A 17,643-nucleotide genomic window follows, 5' to 3' on the forward strand; every position below is an offset into this window, starting at 1 on the left:
CTGGGGCCGGCAGGGGACTGGCGGTGCCAGACGCCGCGGGCGCCCTCCGCCCCTCCCCCTCCCCCCCGCGCGCCCCCTCCCCCTCCTCCTCCCCACGCCTCGCCTCCTCCGGCTCCGCCACCCCCGCCCGCGCGGCCGCGGCAGGGAGGGGCCGGGAAGGCGGAGCCAGCGGCCGCCGAGGCTCCCGGCACCCGCGCGGCTCCGGGTCTGGAGCTGAGACCCCGGCTCGCCCAGGTAGGAACCGGCGCGGGCGATGGACCACGGACTCGGAGCCGTAGGGGCCCGGCAGGAGGGGAGGATGGGCTGAGACCCACCTCTCAGGCACAGGCAGCCTCGCGGCCCAGGGAAGCCCCCCAGCTTGGTGAGAGCGGGGGTTGGGGGGGGGGCCTCAGTCCCCGCCCCTCCGTCCCTGGCCTCCTCTCCGCGCCTACCCCCTCCTCCATGCGCACCGCTCCTTTCCTGCCGGCCCGCATCCTCCGAGACAGCCCCCAGCGTCCCCCAGGTCCTGCCTCGCCTTCTCCCAGCCGCGCTCCTTGTGGTCCCACAGGTTCCTTCCCAAAGCGAGCCGGAGTCTGTGCTTGGCTGCCTGGGGGAGTGGGGGGCACAGCTCGAAGGAGCCAGAGGGTGAGTCTGGCGTAGGGGGGCGGGGCGGTGGCTAGAGGGCCGGGGACCATTCTTCTGCATCTTGGTGTCCGCGGGACTCGGGCGGGCGCTGTGGGGCTGGCTCCATGTTTGCGGAATGAATGAATCATTACTCTTCCTTATCCCCTTCTGAAGGAGGACTTTTTGAGATCCACGTGCTGCAAAACACGTTGGGGGGCCTGCCGAGATAGGGCTCCCCCCGCCGGCATAGTAGACACGACTCTCCTTTCTCCACCTCCTCTCTACGCTCTATTTTGGGGGCAGGATCGCTTCTGGTTGGGGCTTGGGAATGGTGGGGAAGGAGGGGCTTGTAGGCCCAGCCAGGTACTTGTTGACAGTCGGGAGACTTGAGAGAGGCCCCTTAGAAGGCCACAGAGGAGGGGGGCTCTGTGGAGGAGAGCACCCGCTGTCAGGCAGGGACCACTTCTCATCTGATACCTGCCTGGAAGGGCCAATGGAGTGTAGATTCTGACCTACAATTTACTGAACGCCCCTCTCCACAGCCTCTGTTTCTTCATCAGGTAAATGGAAATATTAACATCCGTTCCTCAGGGCTTTGAACAGATTAAGAAAAATGTCATATGAAATCACCAGGACAGTGCTTGACACATTGGGAGGACTCAGCAAACTTGCTTTTCTTTCCTTCCTCTCTGAAAAAACTGAGTGGAGGATTTGTTCCCATCCCTTCTGTCCCCGAATTGGTAATGGACGGTCACAGTACACGTGTAATCACTGTTTGTTGAATGAATGAGCTTGCCAGGGTTTCAGATCCCACCCCATCCCCTCTTTTTCTCCCAGAATCCACAGGCAGAGATCTAAGCAGCACAGACATGCCGGTGCTGTCTGAGGACTCCGGTGAGTGTCTCCCGGGGCCGGGCCTGCCACAGTCCTGAAGACAAGAGCCTGCCCAGCAACCCGGGGCAGCAAAGAAAGCAGCTGCCAGCGCTGTTGGCTCGGAGCCCTGGGAATGAGAGCCGGGGGAGAAAATGTGCCCCCGGCAGGGCTGACGTATGGTTGGAGGGTCCGCTCGGGGTCCCTGGGGCAGGAAGTAGCCACTGCATTGGCTCTACTGTGTTTTTCTCACTCCATCCTCAGGTTTGCATGAAACCCTGGCACTACTGACCTCTCAGCTGAGACCTGACTCCAACCACAAGGAAGAGATGGGCTTTCTGAGGGATGTTTTCAGTGAAAAAAGCCTCAGTTATTTAATGAAGGTAAAGTCCTTTCTGCCCCAGGAAGGTCTTTCCCTTATGCTGCCCTCTGAATGACCTGATCTGCAGCCCCAGGCATCCTCACAGCTGTGGGTGGGCTGTGTGACATCCAGGGTACATCTGGGCAGCTGCCTTGGGAGGCCCCAGCCTGAGTTCGGCTATGTTTGCAGATTCACGAGAAGCTTCGCTATTACGAGAGGCAAAGTCCAACCCCCGTCCTGCACAGCGCTGTGGCCCTCGCCGAAGATGTAAGCCCCCAGTTTCTCCTTCTGGCCTCAGCCCCTCTCCCACCCCTAGCTCCTTCATCTGGCCTGCTTGCCATTGTTTAGCAAGGGACCATCAGGGCTCAGGAGCCCCAAGGTGAAGAAAGTCTCCTCCCCTTCACCTCTTCCCTGGGCCTCCTAATAGGCAGGGAGAAACTGATGAGCTTTGGACAGGGCCAGGGGCCATGGCGACATGGTGACACCCACTTACTGTGTGTTCCCGAGAAAGTCTGTTTTCCCAGCTGTGATGAGAGCAGTTCCCAAACAGTTGAGGGCTGGCGACAAGATCAGGTCAAACATGCACACTGCATATCTGTGCTTTGTGGAGGCCCAGTGTGAAGTCCTGGGTCCAGGGACTTGCAGCTTTGTTTTTTGTTGTTTGGGCTGCTCCTGTGTGGTTTGTGGGGTCCACCAGGGATTGAACCCTGGGCCTTGATCGCTGGGCCCCAGGCAGTGAAAATGCCGAGTCCTAGCCACTGAACGGCCAAGGAATTCCCAGGCTTCTTGTTTTTTTTAAAGGAATCCTTCCTTATTTCTTGTGAACCTGTCCTTTGTGTCACATGATTGAAAAAGCTGTCCTAGTTGATTACTAAAGCCTGTTTCTGAATAAAATCACGTCACCCCAGCAGATAGCCTAGTGAGGGATAGGGGCAGATTCCCTGCCTTTCTTGCCTGTGAGATGCCATTAGGAGCAGGTTAGGTTGCCAGGCTCCTAGGCTCAGCACTGCTTCTAATATTTGCTGTGTGACCTTAAACAAATCACTCAACCTCTCTGAGCCCCAATTTCCTCATCTGGAAAATATGGTGAGGGTAGAGACAATAGAGCTAGATAAGCCCAGGTTCAAGTCCTGATGGTGCCACTCACTACCTTGGGGACCTTGGGCAGAATATTTAATCTCTCTCATTTACTTCTCACCAGTGAAATGGCCAAATAATAGTACCTGCTCCATCTAGTTTGTTGTGAGAGTTAATCCACGTGAGGCAAACAACACCCAGGAAAGCCTTCATAAATTAGCTCCCATTAGGATTAGCCTACAGAGGCTTCTCATGCTCTCTGATCCCTGGAATGACTTCCCCGGGAGCCACAGTCCTGGGGTGACTGAGGGTCCAGTGCCCCCCTGGTGCTGGGGGGCCCAGGGAGCAGGGTTTCCGCTTGGGTGACTCCCAGGAGGCTCGCAGCACCTGCAGCCATCTGTGGCCTTCTCTCTCCTCCCCCTGCAGGTGATGGAGGAGCTGCAGGCTGCCTCCGTGCACAGTGACGAGAGGGAGCTGCTCCAGCTGCTGTCCACCCCCCACCTCAGGGTAGTCACGCCACAGTCCCTGCCCACCCATGCATCTGTGTCTCCCGGGGTGGGGATAGGAGGAGTGCTTGGCCGTGAAACTGAGGAAAGGAGATTTCGGAGTTAGGGTTCCTCTGCCTAAGTGTCTGGGGAGGTCATCTCTCTGGCATGAGATCCGGGACCCCAAACCACTGCCCCCTGGCCAGGTCCCCCAGACCCCCATGTGCTTTGGAGGCTAGCCCTTCTGCTGTCTTGCTTTCATGACAGGCCATGCTCATGGTACACGACACAGTTGCCCAGAAGAATTTTGACCCTGTTCTCCCCCCTCTGCCCGATAACATCGACGAGGATTTTGATGAAGAATCAGTGAAGATTGTCCGCCTGGTGAAAAACAAGGAACCCTTGGTATGTGGTTCTCACCTCTCTTCCCCATGCTCTCCCTGTTTCCCACCCACCCACTGAGAAACCCAGGAAGGGACCCCCCCACTGCAGTCTTTGGAGTAAGTGATGGCAGCTTTGTCAGGGCTGCCGCTAGTCCCTGTGACACCACCGTGTGCAGAGTACTCCTTTCTCTGGGTGGATTCAGCCTCCCTTTGCTGTGGCCAAGCTCCTTTGTGCAGTCAAGAACCTGCACAACTGTTCAGGGCAGCCCTGATCATCATGCTCTGAACCAGAGGCTGGCAAACTATGATCCAACAGCTAAACCCAGCCCAGTCAGTGTTTGTAAATAAAGTTTTATTGGTGCCTGGCCATCCAGTTCATTTACATGTCGTCTGGGGGCCCTGCCTTTACATGACAACGGCAGACTCAACGGAATCCGTGTTGCCTGCAAAGCATAACACATTTATACTTGATCCTTTCCAGAAAAAGTTGGCCAACCTCTATTCTGAGTTCTGAGGAAACCTAGGGTAGCAGCCATTCTTCTTTGCAGTTGACAGATTGTTATCATTTTGGTCCCGGTTCAGCATTGATTTACCGAGCTAAGGGACAGATTTGTTTATTAGATGGAGGGAAGTAGCAGCAGTCCAGAGAACTGAGGGCATGCCCTAGAGAATACCACAGCTAGCTTTCTTCACTGTCAACTTTCACCAAGTGACCTCAGATGAACCGCTTCTGCGAACTGCCCAGGGTTCTTCTCTGCTTTTGGTTCTTTACTTTCAAAATGGGGGCAGTCATCCATCCACTCGGCAAACACATCGTGAACCCTCCTGTGTGCCTGCCATGTTAGGTGCGGGCAGTTCAGAGAGGATTAAGACTTAGTCTGTGGGGTTCCCTGGTGGCCCAGTGATTAAGACTCCATCCTTCCAATGCAGGGGCTGCAGGTTCAATCTCTGGTTGGGGAACTAAGAGCCCACGTGCTCCATGGCAAAGCCAAAAAAAATTAACAGACTTAGTTGTTGCCCTCTGAGAGTTTATAGGAGGTGGTAACTGGGGTGTCCTGGAAGAAGTGATGCCCATGCTAAATTTTTTTTAGAAAAAGAACAGAATTTTTCCAGAGGGAAGGGGGAGAAGAAGGGCATTCTACCAGTAGAAATGCATGAGCAGAGCCATGGGAAGGTGAATGGCATGGTAGATTCAGCGAACTGGCCAAGTTGGAGGTCAAGCATGACAGAGGTGAGGCCAGATCATGAGGAGAGTGTAAAGCCTGGATTGTCACTCACAGTTGCTTGCCTGGACTCTGAAGGTAGTGGGGGGGCCACTGAAGGGTTTTAAGTAAGAAATGGTCAGATTTTCAGTTTGAAAGATCACCTTGGCTATGAAGTAGAAAGTCACCTGGAGGGCGAGACCGGAAGCAGGGGACTTATTTGCAGAGGACTTATTTGCAGAGAGGGCTTGACCTTGGTTTGTGGGAAGAGGGAAGAGGAATCCAAGAAATACATCAGAAATAAAACTAATGTCACTTTGTGACTGTCCCAGTTTGGGCAGGAGTTTGGGGAGGCATCTTGGATATAAGGCGAAGGAGTCCAGCTGGGATAACAGGTGGGCAGTGGGACCGTGATTCAAAAGGGGGAATAAAGAGAAACTTAGGATCCATTGAATTCAAGAGGCCTGGATGCCCGCAAGTGGAGATGTCCAGGAGATAAAGGCTTAGGTGTGTAGAGATGTGGACTTGGTAGCTGCCAGCATCCAGAAGGGGTTACAATCGCACCTGAGAGGCTGAGACCACCTGGGTGAAACATGTATAGAAAGAGACAAGGAGAGGACACGGGCCAAGTGCTGGCCCTTTAATCAACATTTAAAAGACAGATATAGGAAGACTCAGCCAAGGAGACCAGTTGGTCACTGAGAAGTACCATGAGAGGGGTGTCACCAGGGCCCAGGCTAAGAGAGCATTCCAGGGAAAGGGCGAATCAAGATCAGAGAGAGGAGACTGAGCGTGGCGATTGAGATGGCAGCTCGAGGGTCGCTGATCCTTTTGCTGGTGCACTTGAGGCTGGCAGGGAGTGAGTCAGAGCAGATGCGTGCTGCCTCTTTGAGAAGCTTGCTTCGAAGGAATGGAGACTGACATCCACTGGATGGGGCTGCCACATTTTTAATGCTGGGACAGGCTTGATAAGATTTTTAGGACCAGGAGAAGGAGCCACTGGGGAGGGGGCGTTGAGAATGCAGGAGAGGGAGGGAGGGAGGTGGAGGGACCAGCCTAGCCAGGAGGATCCCCTCTGCTGACTTGGGGAAGAGGAGGAGAGGATGGACAGAGATGCTGCCAAGTTTGATGGTCTGAGGGGCAAGAAGCCACAGGGTTCTTAGATGCTGGTCTCTCTTTCCAGCAACATTCATTTTATGGATTTCAAATGAAGTTAATAATTAAGTGTGCCAGTGTGTTTGCACTTACAGCCAATAATTAGTGGTTAGCATGTATTGAACACTTGTGCTTAGTCGCTCAGTTGTGTCTGACTCTTTGCAACCCCATGAAGTGTAGCCCGCTAAGCACCTCTGTCCATTGGGATTCTCCAGGCAAGAATACTGGAGTGGGTTGCCATGCCCTGCTTCAGGGCATCTTCCTGACCCAGGATCGAACCCAGGTCTCCCGCCTTGCAGGCAGATTCTTTACCGTCTGGGCCACGAGGGAAGCCCATGAATACTGGAGTGGGTAGCCTACCCCTTCTCCAGGCGATTTTTCTCAATCCAGGAATTGAACCGAGGTCTCCTGTGTTGCAGGTGGATTTTTTACAGCTGAGCTACCAGGGAAGCCCATATTGAGCACCTACTGTGTACTAAGTGCCGGGACTGTATTATCTGATGTTAACCTTGCAACAACCCTGAGAGTCAAATGCTTTCCCACACCCCAGAGGAAACAGTTGCAGAGAAGATGAGAGGCTTCCTTGCTAAAAGAAGGCCATTGTTCTTAGTAAATGACAGGGTGGATTCACACCCAGGGCCATCCAACTCCTGACTGCTGCCCTGCCCCGCCACTGCCCAGCCTGCCTGGTGCATGAGAGCTCGTTAAGTACCCTTCTCATCCTAGACATCATCCCTGCCGTGTTTTGGGGGCCAAGTCCCTGGTCCCAAAGCCCTGGCTGGGACATAGTTGGTTCCCCTTGGCAACAACAGAAGGCCTGGCAACCCCGTGATTGGCTCAAGGCAGGTTGAGAATTTGCTGGCACGTATTCTCCTCATGATTAAATGTCTTTGCAAGAGGCAAGGGCTGTGATGTGATAAGAGAAAACACTGCACTTGGCATCCCAGAAAGCTGGGTGACCTTGAAGCTGCTTACCTTCTCTGTGTCCCTGTCGCTTACCTGTCACATGAGGCTGTGACAGCGTTACAGTCATGCTTTGTTTAAAGTGCTTTGCTATACTAATTTGAGATGTTGGTTTTATTTTGTCCTCAGCATGGCAAGGTGCCTGCTGGGCTGTCCCCGCTGGGGTGGCAGAGGGAGGAACAGGGGTGGGAGGGGGAGGCTCTCTCCGGTCCAGAGAGTCAGAGTCTGAGGTTCGAGGCTACTTCTTAGGGGCCTGCCTGCTCTGTCTCTGATGCAGGGGGCCACCATCCGGCGGGATGAGCACTCAGGGGCTGTTGTGGTGGCCAGGATCATGCGAGGGGGCGCAGCAGACCGGAGCGGTGAGTGGCATCAGTGCCGGCCTGGCCACGGTGATGGCCATGGTCCCCCCAGCCTTCCTCCTTTGGTCATGGGTCTCCTTTCCTTCTCCCATTGGCTCACCTGTTCGGGATGTGCTTTACTTTTTGGGAGTGGGACTGAAATTCTCTTCTCCTTCCTAAGCCCAGTAGAAAATTTAGTTGTTTGAAAATAGGTCCGGCATGGAGTCCTTTGAGGGAGATCAGGAGGGTTTGTGCGTTGGTTTAGCCTGGGGATTGTGGTAGTTGAGCTTGGTAGGTAAATCCTAACTGGGGAGCAAGACACTCTTTCCTGACACCCCAGCTGCCTTAGCCAGCCTCAGTTACCACGGGGAGGGTGTTCATGTCCCAGATTTGTTTGAGTAGAAAACAGGTTAAGAATTACTGTTGTGAAACAGACTCACAGATTGAGAGAACAAACTTATGGTTACCCGAGAGGATGGGCGGGATGGGAGATAGGAAGTTAGGGGTTGACATGTAAACACTGCTATATTTAAAATGGATAACCAACAAGGACCTCCTGTATATAGCACAGGAAACTCTGCACAGTACTCTGTAATATCCTACATGGGAAAAGAATTTGAAAAAGAATAGATACATGAACATATGTAACTGAATCACTTTGTTGTACACCTGAACCTGACAACATTGTTAATCGACTATACTCCAATATAAAATAAAAAGTTAAAAGAAAAAGAATCTCTGGTGTGTGGAGGACTAAGTTGGGAGGCAGATCTCCTGGTGTAGGGGAGTGTTGCCCCCAAAAGTCTGGGGCCCACTGTGGTGGGAGCCCTAAGACCAGTGCCTCCCATTAACAAACACGGAAATGACCCAAATGTCTTGTTAAAATGCAGATTCTGACTCAGCAGGTCTTAAGGGGTGCCCAGGACTTCTGCAGCCCTTCCTGCATCCTGGGTGATGCTGCTGCTTCTGGACCAGTGTCCATGTTGAGTGGCAGATAGGGCCCCATATGCAGAGTTGCTTGTCATTAAAGCAGAGGCCAACAGACGGTTGTGTCTAACACTCTTGACTCCATCTTCTCTGGTGCCCTTCAGTTTTCATGTAAAATTGGAGAAGGCTGTCCTTGGAGTTATGTCTGTACACACAGGAAGGGGAAGAGTTAATGATATTTTTAAAGAAGCAGAGGTGACAGCAGAAAGAACATAGGCTTTCTATAGCCAAGTAACTGCATCTATGCACTGGCTCCATAATTTCTTAGCAGTGTGGCCTTGGGCAAGCTGCATCGCTTTTCTGAATCTCAGCTGACTGTTTGTAAACTGGGGGGTTTCACCAGGTTGCTGTGAGGCTGTGATTTGGGGTGAGCCACCCAGCACACCTGGAGATAAGTTCATCCCAGTCCCATCCACTACCTTTAAGCCTTGAATCTCCCCCGCTTGGGTTCTGTAGGTGGGTGCCAGAGGTGCCCAAAACGTCATGCTCTGGGAACCTTGTCTCCCTTGCTGTGCTGACCGTCAGCCCCTCTGTCTCCTAGGCCTGGTCCACGTTGGAGACGAGCTCCGGGAAGTGAACGGGATCACAGTCCTGCACAAGCGGCCCGACGAGATTAGCCAGATTCTGGTCCGTGCCATGCGTGAGCTGGGGGTGCGGTGGTTCTTCAGAGACCCAGAGCTGGGTGCTTCCTGGAGCCAGGGCTGATCTAGCCCAGTCTCCCTGTTTTCATGGGGAGACTGCAGGCCTAGTGACCTTAACCGTGTGCCCTGCACTGGGGCGGGCAGGGGGCGGGGGTTGTTGTCCAGACCACCTGCCTCTCTCAGACCCTGTCTTCAGCTTAGCTGTCCTCCCTACCCCCAGCCTTGTTTCCTGAGGACCCTTCTAGAAGACCCTCTTGAAAGGATCCCTTCTTCCAAAGAGCTGAGGAATATGGAGTAAAAGGCTGTAGCACAGGAGAGCAAGGGCTTTGGGGTCAGCTGGTCCTGGGTTAGAATCTTGTCTCCATCATGTTACAATTGTGCAACCTTGGTGGTGGTGGTGGTTTAGTTGCTAAGTTGTGTCTGATTCTTTTGTGACCCCATGGACTGTAGCCCGCCAGGCTCTTCTGTCCATGGGATTTCCCAGGCAAGAATACTAGAGTGGGTTGCCATTTCCTTCTCCAGAGGATCTTCCTGACCCAGGGATTGAACCCAGGTCTCCTGCATTGGCAGGCAGATTCTTTACTAACTGAGCCACCAGGGGTGCCTTGTGCAATCTTGATGGACAAGTCATCAAATCATCAAGTTTTGATTTCCTTTCCTGTACAATAGGGGTAGGGATGGTTTCTCAACCAAGACGTGGTTATCACTAGGATGTAAACATCCAGAAGAGGGCATTGCATTTCACAACTGTGAGGGGATTCTAGGGTAGCCAGTGCTGGGATAGAAACAACCTTCTCAGTCCATTCTGGGATTTCAGTTCGAAACTGAAATCATAAAAAGCCCCTGTCATAGTTCTGAGCTCTATAATCCTCAGGCATCCTCTCCCAACATGACACTGCTAACTTCTAATGGTTTGTGGGGGTAGAAATGGGATGAGATCTCAATGAGAAATGGGATCTCAAGTTTGGAGGCCCACTCTTTAAGGCCCCTACTATAGGGGACCCTGGTTACAGGCAGACCCTTCAGTCTTTCTGCCCTCTCTCCTTTTCCCTTGGTTCGGGGCACCAGCCTCCCATGTTCCAGAGTGAGGCGGGATCAGGGACAGCATTGGGTGAGATGTGCTCCAATGGGCTGACATGTGCTTCCCCATGGGTCCCCACGTGGGGTGCAGGATCTGTCTCTGGTAGAAGGGAGGGGGACCTGAGATTGGGGAAGATGGAGTGGCCTGAGACTGGGAAGATGCAGGTCAACAGGGAAGTGCTGGTTGGGAACCAGCCCCAAATCAGGCAGGAAGCAGGAAAATGAAATTGAACGATGATGTGAAAATAACCCAAGAGAAAAGAAGGGCAGCGCTTGGGGGCACTAGAGGTCAGGAGGGAGAGGGAGAGCTGTATTTGTTGTAGGCATTGTTCTCGAGTTCTCATTTAAAATCTTCTGGGGACTTTCCTGGTGCTCCAGTGCTTAGGACTCCACGCCTTCAATTCTCTGGGGCCCAGGTTCGATCCCTGGTCAGGGAACAAAGATATCACAAGTTGCGTGGCGTGGCCAAACAAGAGAAAAGTGTTCTGTCCTTTTGTCCCATAAAAATGCTTGAGTTAACTCAGCTGGGTGCCACCGCAGAAGGGCGGGTCACAGGGGAGGCCGCACGTCCAACTTTCCTTCTGCATGTGAGTTCCCAGATCTTGGAGGTAACATGTGATGTCCTGGAGGGTCAGACCTGGGAGATGATATGGTCATGTGCTGGCTCCTTTCAGGCGCAGTCCCAGGGATCCATCACCCTGAAAATCATCCCAGCCACCCAGGAGGAAGACCGCCTAAAGGACAGCAAGGTATGGGGGAGCTGAAGGCAGGGGAGTGGGCAAGGGGGGTGGTGGGGGTGGCGGGACTCCAGCCCTGTCTTTGAAACAGTCACTCGGGAAGAGATCATCCATCTGGTCCTCAGAGCAAGTGCTCGGTAGAGACCCGTAATTCAGTCACCATGTGATTCATTTGTTTGTACCCATCTCTTCTAAACAGGATTTGACGTAGCTTACTAATAAAAGACAAAGTTCTTCTAATTGAAGTAGAAAAGCCAGGCCATGAAGAGGAGGAGAAGATAACAAATGTTCCAGTTTCAGGCCCAATTAAGTAACTGCCATTTGTTTAATTCCTGGTGGAGCCTACCTTTGGTGGGCACCTGCTCTGTGCCAAGCGCCCTGCCAGATGCTGGAGACCAGGATGCTTAGTAGCTTAGAGGTTTCCTGGTTCAGTAGGGGAGGCTGGGAACCCAGTGTCTCCTTGTTATGTGATAAGTGCTTCAGGAAAATTCTGTGCAGAGTTCTCAGTTCAGTCGCTCAGTTGCGTTCACCTCTTTGTGACCCATGGACTGCAGCAGAGTTCTAGGCACTTTTTTTTCCCCTTCATTGGGTCTTCATTGCTACACGTGGGCTTTCTCTGGTTGCAGTGAGCGGGGGCTACTCTGGTTGTGTTTCACGAGCTTCTCATTGCAATGGCTTCTCTTGTTGCAGAGCATAGGGCTCTAGGGCTCAGTGGTTGTGGCACATGGGCTTAGTTGCTCCGAGGCATATGGGATCTTCCCAAACTGGGGCTTGAACCCGTGTCCCTGCATTGGCAGGTGGATTCTTAACCGCTGGACCATCAGGGAAGTCCCTAGGCACTTTGGAAGGTGGCACATAATAGGAGGGTTGGCAGTGAGCCTAGAAGAAGAGGGAGAAGAGAAGGGCGGGCAGAAGGGTCTGCATAAGCGGGGGCTCACAGACATGGCAGAGAGGAGTGTGAGGTCCATGAGAAAGCGCATTGTGTGGGGCTCCAGGAGAAGGGTGGGGTGTGCTGGGAGGTGGGTTAAGGTTCTGTCTGAATGGCCTTGAATGCTTTGTTCAGAGTTTTGGCATAATCCCTGCTTAGATTTCAGAAGCCCACCCCAGTGCAAGGATTCGAGTGCAAATTGTTTATTTGACAGTGACCCCAGGAAACACCAGAACAGGGTTGGGGAAGGGAAGGCAGCCAGTGCAACAAAGGGTGTGTTCTCAGCAAGTTACCACCGCAGACAACCAGAACTTAATCCTGCTTCAGAATTCGGTGTCCCCTGTAGACCATGCCTCCTCCTTTCCTCCTAAGAGCTGGGAGAGCTGTGGGGGGGAATCTAGACACCGACTCTCACCAGGCTGTACCCCAGGGGTTAATTCCCAGCAGTTCCTCCCTTCTGGATTAGGGGGAGCAGATCCCAGTGGCTGGAGGAAGTTGTTAGGCAGTCAGGGTGGGGTGCGCTGAAAAGGTAAGGCCCTGGGGAATACGGGAAGGCACCTCACAGGCCAAGTAACAACCTCATAGGCAGTGAGAAGCTCCTAAAGGTATTTAGTTTTTTGGTGTTCTTTGCTTGTTTAGGTTCTGAGAGGGAAGTAATGGAAATCACATCTGTGTTTTACAAAGCTCCCTAGGGCAGTGTGTGGAGGAGGGTGGAGATGGGGTCCAGGGCACGTGGTAGGAGTCTCTTGTAAAAGCCCAGGTGAGAGATTGTTAAGCCCTGAGCTGAAGTGGTGGTAGGGAGGATGGAAGAGGCATTACTCTGATTTCCCAGTAAACTTGGATCTGAACTTTCTGGCAGCCAAGGCAAAAAGGAGAGCATAATGAATTACATACTTCTCATCGGAAGATGGAAGGAAGCATGCTGATTTTTCAAGAAAACTAATTTTCCGCCTCTACCTCCCAGGACCAGGAGCAGGAAAGATAGGGCATGAAAACACTTGGCATAGAGTAAGATGTCAATAAATATTTTGATGAATGGCAATTAATAGCAGACAATGTCTTTAATGGTTTTTTTATGCAAATGAAGAAATCATTTTCATATGATGATTTCTTATTTGTACCTTCAGTTGAATCCCAGGGCACACATAATACCTGATGGAAGGTTGTTCTTCCTGGGACAAGCTGGTGTGGTCTCCATATTCAGCTTTTGCAGGTTCTAACGTGATACAAGGAGAGGATTTAGTTTTCCTGGAGGACAAAATGGGTAGCCTATCTCTTAGTCCATCCTTTTTGAATATTTTTCTTTTAGCTAGATGCTTGGTCAGGGCTGGCCTTCTTTTGAGTGCCTGGGAGCCTGGTGACATGTATGGCTAAATGAGGGTCCCTGTCCTCATAATATTAATATATGGCCAGAAAATTCATACTATTGTCTAACTGAATATCCTTTGCTTGGCACCTAAAGGATTTGGATTTGTCTAAAGAAAACCTCTGGCTTTTCCCCCCGCTATTTGCTGTTAAAGCAATTGGGCCATAATGATTTGGAAGTAGGAGTAAATAAATCCATGCCACTGAATTATAGAAGAGAATGAAGAAATGGGACAAAATTCTGTTCCCATCCTGTTCTCTAGAGGGATGGCTTCTGGGTACAGAAGAGAGCTGGGGGTTGGCCAAGTATGTGACTGATGAGGCAGGACTGAACTGTCAAAGATGTGACTGTCAATTACCCACTGGAAAGTGATGATGAATCGGTAACAGTAGTTCATTGATATTTGTGTTCTTATCAAAACATCTAGACTACTTATTTAACAGATGGCTGCTGACATCATTAGGGGCAGTTAGCACATCAGAAATAACATTTGAGGTAGAAATTGTGCTTTCCTTTGCTTTTTTGCTCCCAGGACTAATGGTTGCTTTGTGTAGGCTGAGAGGCTATTGTAAGGACAGCAGGTCAGGTTCATAAGGAGATGTTTAGGTTGGAAATGAAAATCCATGAATTGTTTTCTGATTCTTTCTTTTTTAAATAGCTTAACAAGTTGATGTTTTTTAAAGCATTTATTTATTTATTTGACTGCACCGGGTCCCAACTGCAGCAATCAGGATCCTCCTTCCTCTCTGCGACCTCATGCCGGATCTTTAGTTGTGGCAGGTGAACTCTTAGTTGCAGCATGGAGGATCTAGTTTCCCGACCAGGGATTGAACCTGGGCCCCTTGCATTTGGGAGGGCAGAGTCTTAAACACTGGACCACCAGGGAAGTCCCCATTTTTTTGATTCTTGATGGATTTCCCGAGTGGGATGTTAAAAATTATTGAAGAACAGTAAGAAAATAGGTGTGGTGGGTTTCTGATTAGCCTTCTCTTCTTGACCCTGCTTGTTCTTCCTAATTGTGAACAGCCTCCTTCGGCCTTCCATATGGCACAGACACGTCAGTGCTTTCGGGCCGTCTCACCTAGCTCCTCCCCTGCAGGTGTTCATGCGGGCCCTCTTCCATTACAACCCTCGGGAGGACCGGGCCATTCCCTGCCAGGAGGCAGGGCTGCCCTTCCAGCGCAGGCAGGTCCTGGAGGTGGTGAGTCAGGATGATCCCACGTGGTGGCAGGCCAAGCGAGTGGGGGACACCAACCTTCGAGCTGGCCTCATCCCTTCCAAGCAGTTCCAGGAAAGGTGGGTCTGGGGCGTGTTGTAAGGGGGTGTGGTTCTAGAGTGGTCGGAGGCATAACAGAGCCCCAAATCACTGCTAGCAAACCCCGGGGTGGGGGTGCCCACAGGGTGTCTTTCTCTAAGCAAAGTACCAATTGTGCTTGTGTTGGCTCTTCTCTTATCATCAGTAGTGATGGCTGTTTGAGATTTTAGTCAGCGTATATAAATCTATACTATTAAATTAATGTATATTTTATAATGCCTACTTAGGGCAAGTTGAAAAATAAAAAATACAGGAGAGGAGGGTAAGGAAAAGAAAATTACCCAGTCTCACCACTATCTAAACAGCATAATTTATTTCCTTCCTGTGCCTGTTATGTGAGTGGTGCATATAGAATTTGAGGTCTTACGTTTTCTTTTTTTTGATAACTTAACATTTTGACGTGAGCATTTCCAACATTACTATAGAAGTATTTATTCTATACTATTAATTAATAGTGAAGAGTGTGAAAGTGAAAGTCGTTCAGTCCTATCCTACTCTTTGCGACCCCATGGACTATATAGCTTGCCAGGTTCCTCTGTCCGTGGAATTCTCCAGTTCAGGATACTGGAATGGGTAGCCGTTCCCTTCTCCAGGGGATCTTCCCAACCCAGGGATCAAACCCAGGTCTCCCACATTTCAGGTGGATTCTTTACCATCTGAGCCACCAGGGAAGCCCAATTAATCACAATATAATATTAATTAATGGTAATATAATATTTCATCAGGAGATGTACTATTTATTCACAGGCAGCAACTATGGTTTCTACCCTGCAGGAGCTGACAGTTTAGCTGAAAAGTCACACATGGTTATATAAATGTGATGGGTGTGAGGGTGGAGGATACCAGGTCTTAGTAGGAGGACTGGCCCTAGTCTGGGCCAGCATGGAAGGCTTCATGGAAGAAAGGTCATACTTCAAATGACTTCTTTTTTTTCCCCGTGGCTGTACTTTGAAGCTCTCTTCAATGTTTCACTGCTACAAGGCTGTAATAATTATCTTGCACATAGTCTGGTCCTCATATTTCAAATTGATTCCTTAGGCTAGATTTCCAGAACTGTAAACCCTGGGTCAGAGGGTGTGGCATTTATGCCTGCAATGCCTCTCCTGAGAGTTGTAGCCCTCTTCCATTTTAGGGGTGTGGAATGATGCTGTATCTACAAACCTCAGGGTTCATCCATTTCAATGACTCTCCTGGTGTGGTCCCCAGGCGCGTTAGCATCCCCTAGGAATTTGTTAGAAAAGCCAGTCCCTGCCTGGGCCCTGTCCCAGACCTACTGAATCAGAGACCCCAGGGCCAGAGTCTGAGCTCTTGTTCTAACAGATATTCCAGGTGATTCTGAGGGGCTGGAGTTTGAAGACTGCTGCTCTGTTTCCTCAGGGCAGCCTCGGACCCATCTGCATCTTCGGCTTCACAGGTTGTGGGGGAAGGCACTCTTGCTGCATTTAATTGTGGAAATCTAGACACCTCCAGGAGCCCTGGGTGTTTTCTCAGCTCAGAGATGAGGCCTTGGAAGCTGCTTCTCCACTGAAGGCCACATAAAGTGCCAGGCTGAGCTCTCCATTGGGTTGGGAAGAGGGTGGTTAAAGCGTTAAATTAGAGTAGCTTTTGCCCTTGGCTTCTCCCAAGAGTCATTCTGCTGTTTCCGAGCTTCCCCCGAGATGGGGAAGCCGAGTGACTATGGAGAAGGGGCTTCCTTTCCTTGAGAATCAGCTTTGGGAAAGTAACAACCAACCACTGACCATGGACACTGGGCTGTGCCCCCTGTGTGTGTGAATGACCATCTTAGGCTGGGCAAGCTTCTCTCAGAGCAAGAAGCTTAGTTTTTCCCTCACGAACCTGTGAGCACCCTTGCAAATGTCCCTCTTCACTGGAACTCAGTGTGAAGCCAGCAGGCCCTTGGAGTGCCAGGCTGTACCCCATTGTGGGACCCAGGCCTTGGTTTCCCTGAGTTTTCCAGAAGGTTCCCTCTGACTCATTCTCTGGTCCAGCTCATTGGCCTGCCCATCCCCTTTTGTCCCCACAGGCGACTGAACTACCGGAGAGCCACAGGCACCCTGCCGAGTCCCCAGAGCCTCAAGAAGCCCCCCTGTGAGTAGCCTGGCAGGATGGCACTTCAGGGAAGCAGTTCAGAGAGGGGCTGTGGTTAGGACCCTAGGGCCCTGGGACGTCATGTGGGGAAGAAGCACACGCTGGGCTGGAGCGGGTGCTCCTGTCTGAGCTCTCAGGCCTCCTGAGGGTGAGGAGGAGAAATGGGGGTAGGTGGCGGGGAGCTATTCCCTGGAGAGGAGCTACTATATTGGGGCCCATAGAAAACACTGCAGGGCATGGTGATGCCGCTTCCAGAATCGTGTGCAGGTGTGTGTTGTGCTGTGTCTGTGAGGTCTATCTATGAAGGCTCCACAGCTTTCCTTAGATCCCCAAGGGGCCCCCTGACCCTGACAACGTAAGAACCACTGATGCTGGAAGGGGTTGGAAATGGCTGTGAGTGATCTCACACCTCTGTGTTAGCAGCCAGGTTTGGTAAATAAAAGTAAAGGACTTTTATTATGCCCAGTTAAATTCAAATTTCAGATAAACAATGAATCGGTTTTTAATATAAGTATATCCCATGCAATGTTTGGGACATTCTCATGTAAACACTGCTACATTTAAAATGGATAACCAACAAGGACCTATTATATATCACGTGGAACTCTGCTTAAGTTATGTGGCAGTCTGGATGTGGTTGGGGGGAGTTTGGGGGAGAATGGCTACATGTATATGTATGGCTGAGTCCCTTCGCTGTTTACCTGAAACTACTACAACATTGTTTGTTTGTTTGTTTTTTCATTTATTTTTATTAGTTGGAGGCTAATTACTTAACAATATTGTAGTGGTTTTTGTCATACATTGACATGAATCAGCCATGGATTTACATGTATTCCCCATCCCTATCCCCCCTCCCGCCTCCCTCTCCACCACCGATTAACAATGTTGTATGTCTTAGAAGACATACAACATTGTTAATCGGCTATACCCCAAAACAAAATAAAAACTTTAAAGCCTGGAAAAAGAAATAAAGTAGTTTGGGACACACTTATACTAAGGAAGTATTTATTGTTTATCTGAAATTCACATCTAACTTAGTGTCTTGTATTTTACCTGGGAATTTT

At 51.0% G+C, this 17,643-nt stretch overlaps 1 protein-coding gene across 4 annotated transcripts in view; it reads left to right on the forward strand.

Annotated features, from left to right (window-relative positions):
* MPP3 (MAGUK p55 scaffold protein 3) overlaps nucleotides 1–17,643 on the forward strand; it is a 27,646-nt gene continuing 10,003 nt past the window's right edge. Inside the window, exons 1-12 of one of the 4 annotated variants that reach the window (XM_070479694.1) lie at nucleotides 3–234; nucleotides 548–624; nucleotides 1,441–1,497; nucleotides 1,738–1,856; nucleotides 2,024–2,101; nucleotides 3,338–3,418; nucleotides 3,664–3,801; nucleotides 7,377–7,458; nucleotides 8,966–9,051; nucleotides 10,820–10,894; nucleotides 14,276–14,472; nucleotides 16,515–16,579. In XM_070479694.1, the coding sequence (XP_070335795.1) occupies nucleotides 1,473–1,497; nucleotides 1,738–1,856; nucleotides 2,024–2,101; nucleotides 3,338–3,418; nucleotides 3,664–3,801; nucleotides 7,377–7,458; nucleotides 8,966–9,051; nucleotides 10,820–10,894; nucleotides 14,276–14,472; nucleotides 16,515–16,579 (946 nt within the window). In that variant the 5' untranslated portion in view covers nucleotides 3–234; nucleotides 548–624; nucleotides 1,441–1,472. Of the gene's footprint in view, nucleotides 235–309; nucleotides 362–547; nucleotides 625–1,440; nucleotides 1,498–1,737; nucleotides 1,857–2,023; nucleotides 2,102–3,337; nucleotides 3,419–3,663; nucleotides 3,802–7,376; nucleotides 7,459–8,965; nucleotides 9,052–10,819; nucleotides 10,895–14,275; nucleotides 14,473–16,514; nucleotides 16,580–17,643 lie in introns of those variants that run through there. The other 3 variants (XM_070479698.1, XM_070479695.1, XM_070479697.1) reach the window with 3 other exon arrangements.

This window comes from Odocoileus virginianus, chromosome 17 (genome assembly GCF_023699985.2).
Source record: "Odocoileus virginianus isolate 20LAN1187 ecotype Illinois chromosome 17, Ovbor_1.2, whole genome shotgun sequence".
Taxonomy (NCBI): Eukaryota; Metazoa; Chordata; class Mammalia; order Artiodactyla; family Cervidae; genus Odocoileus; species Odocoileus virginianus.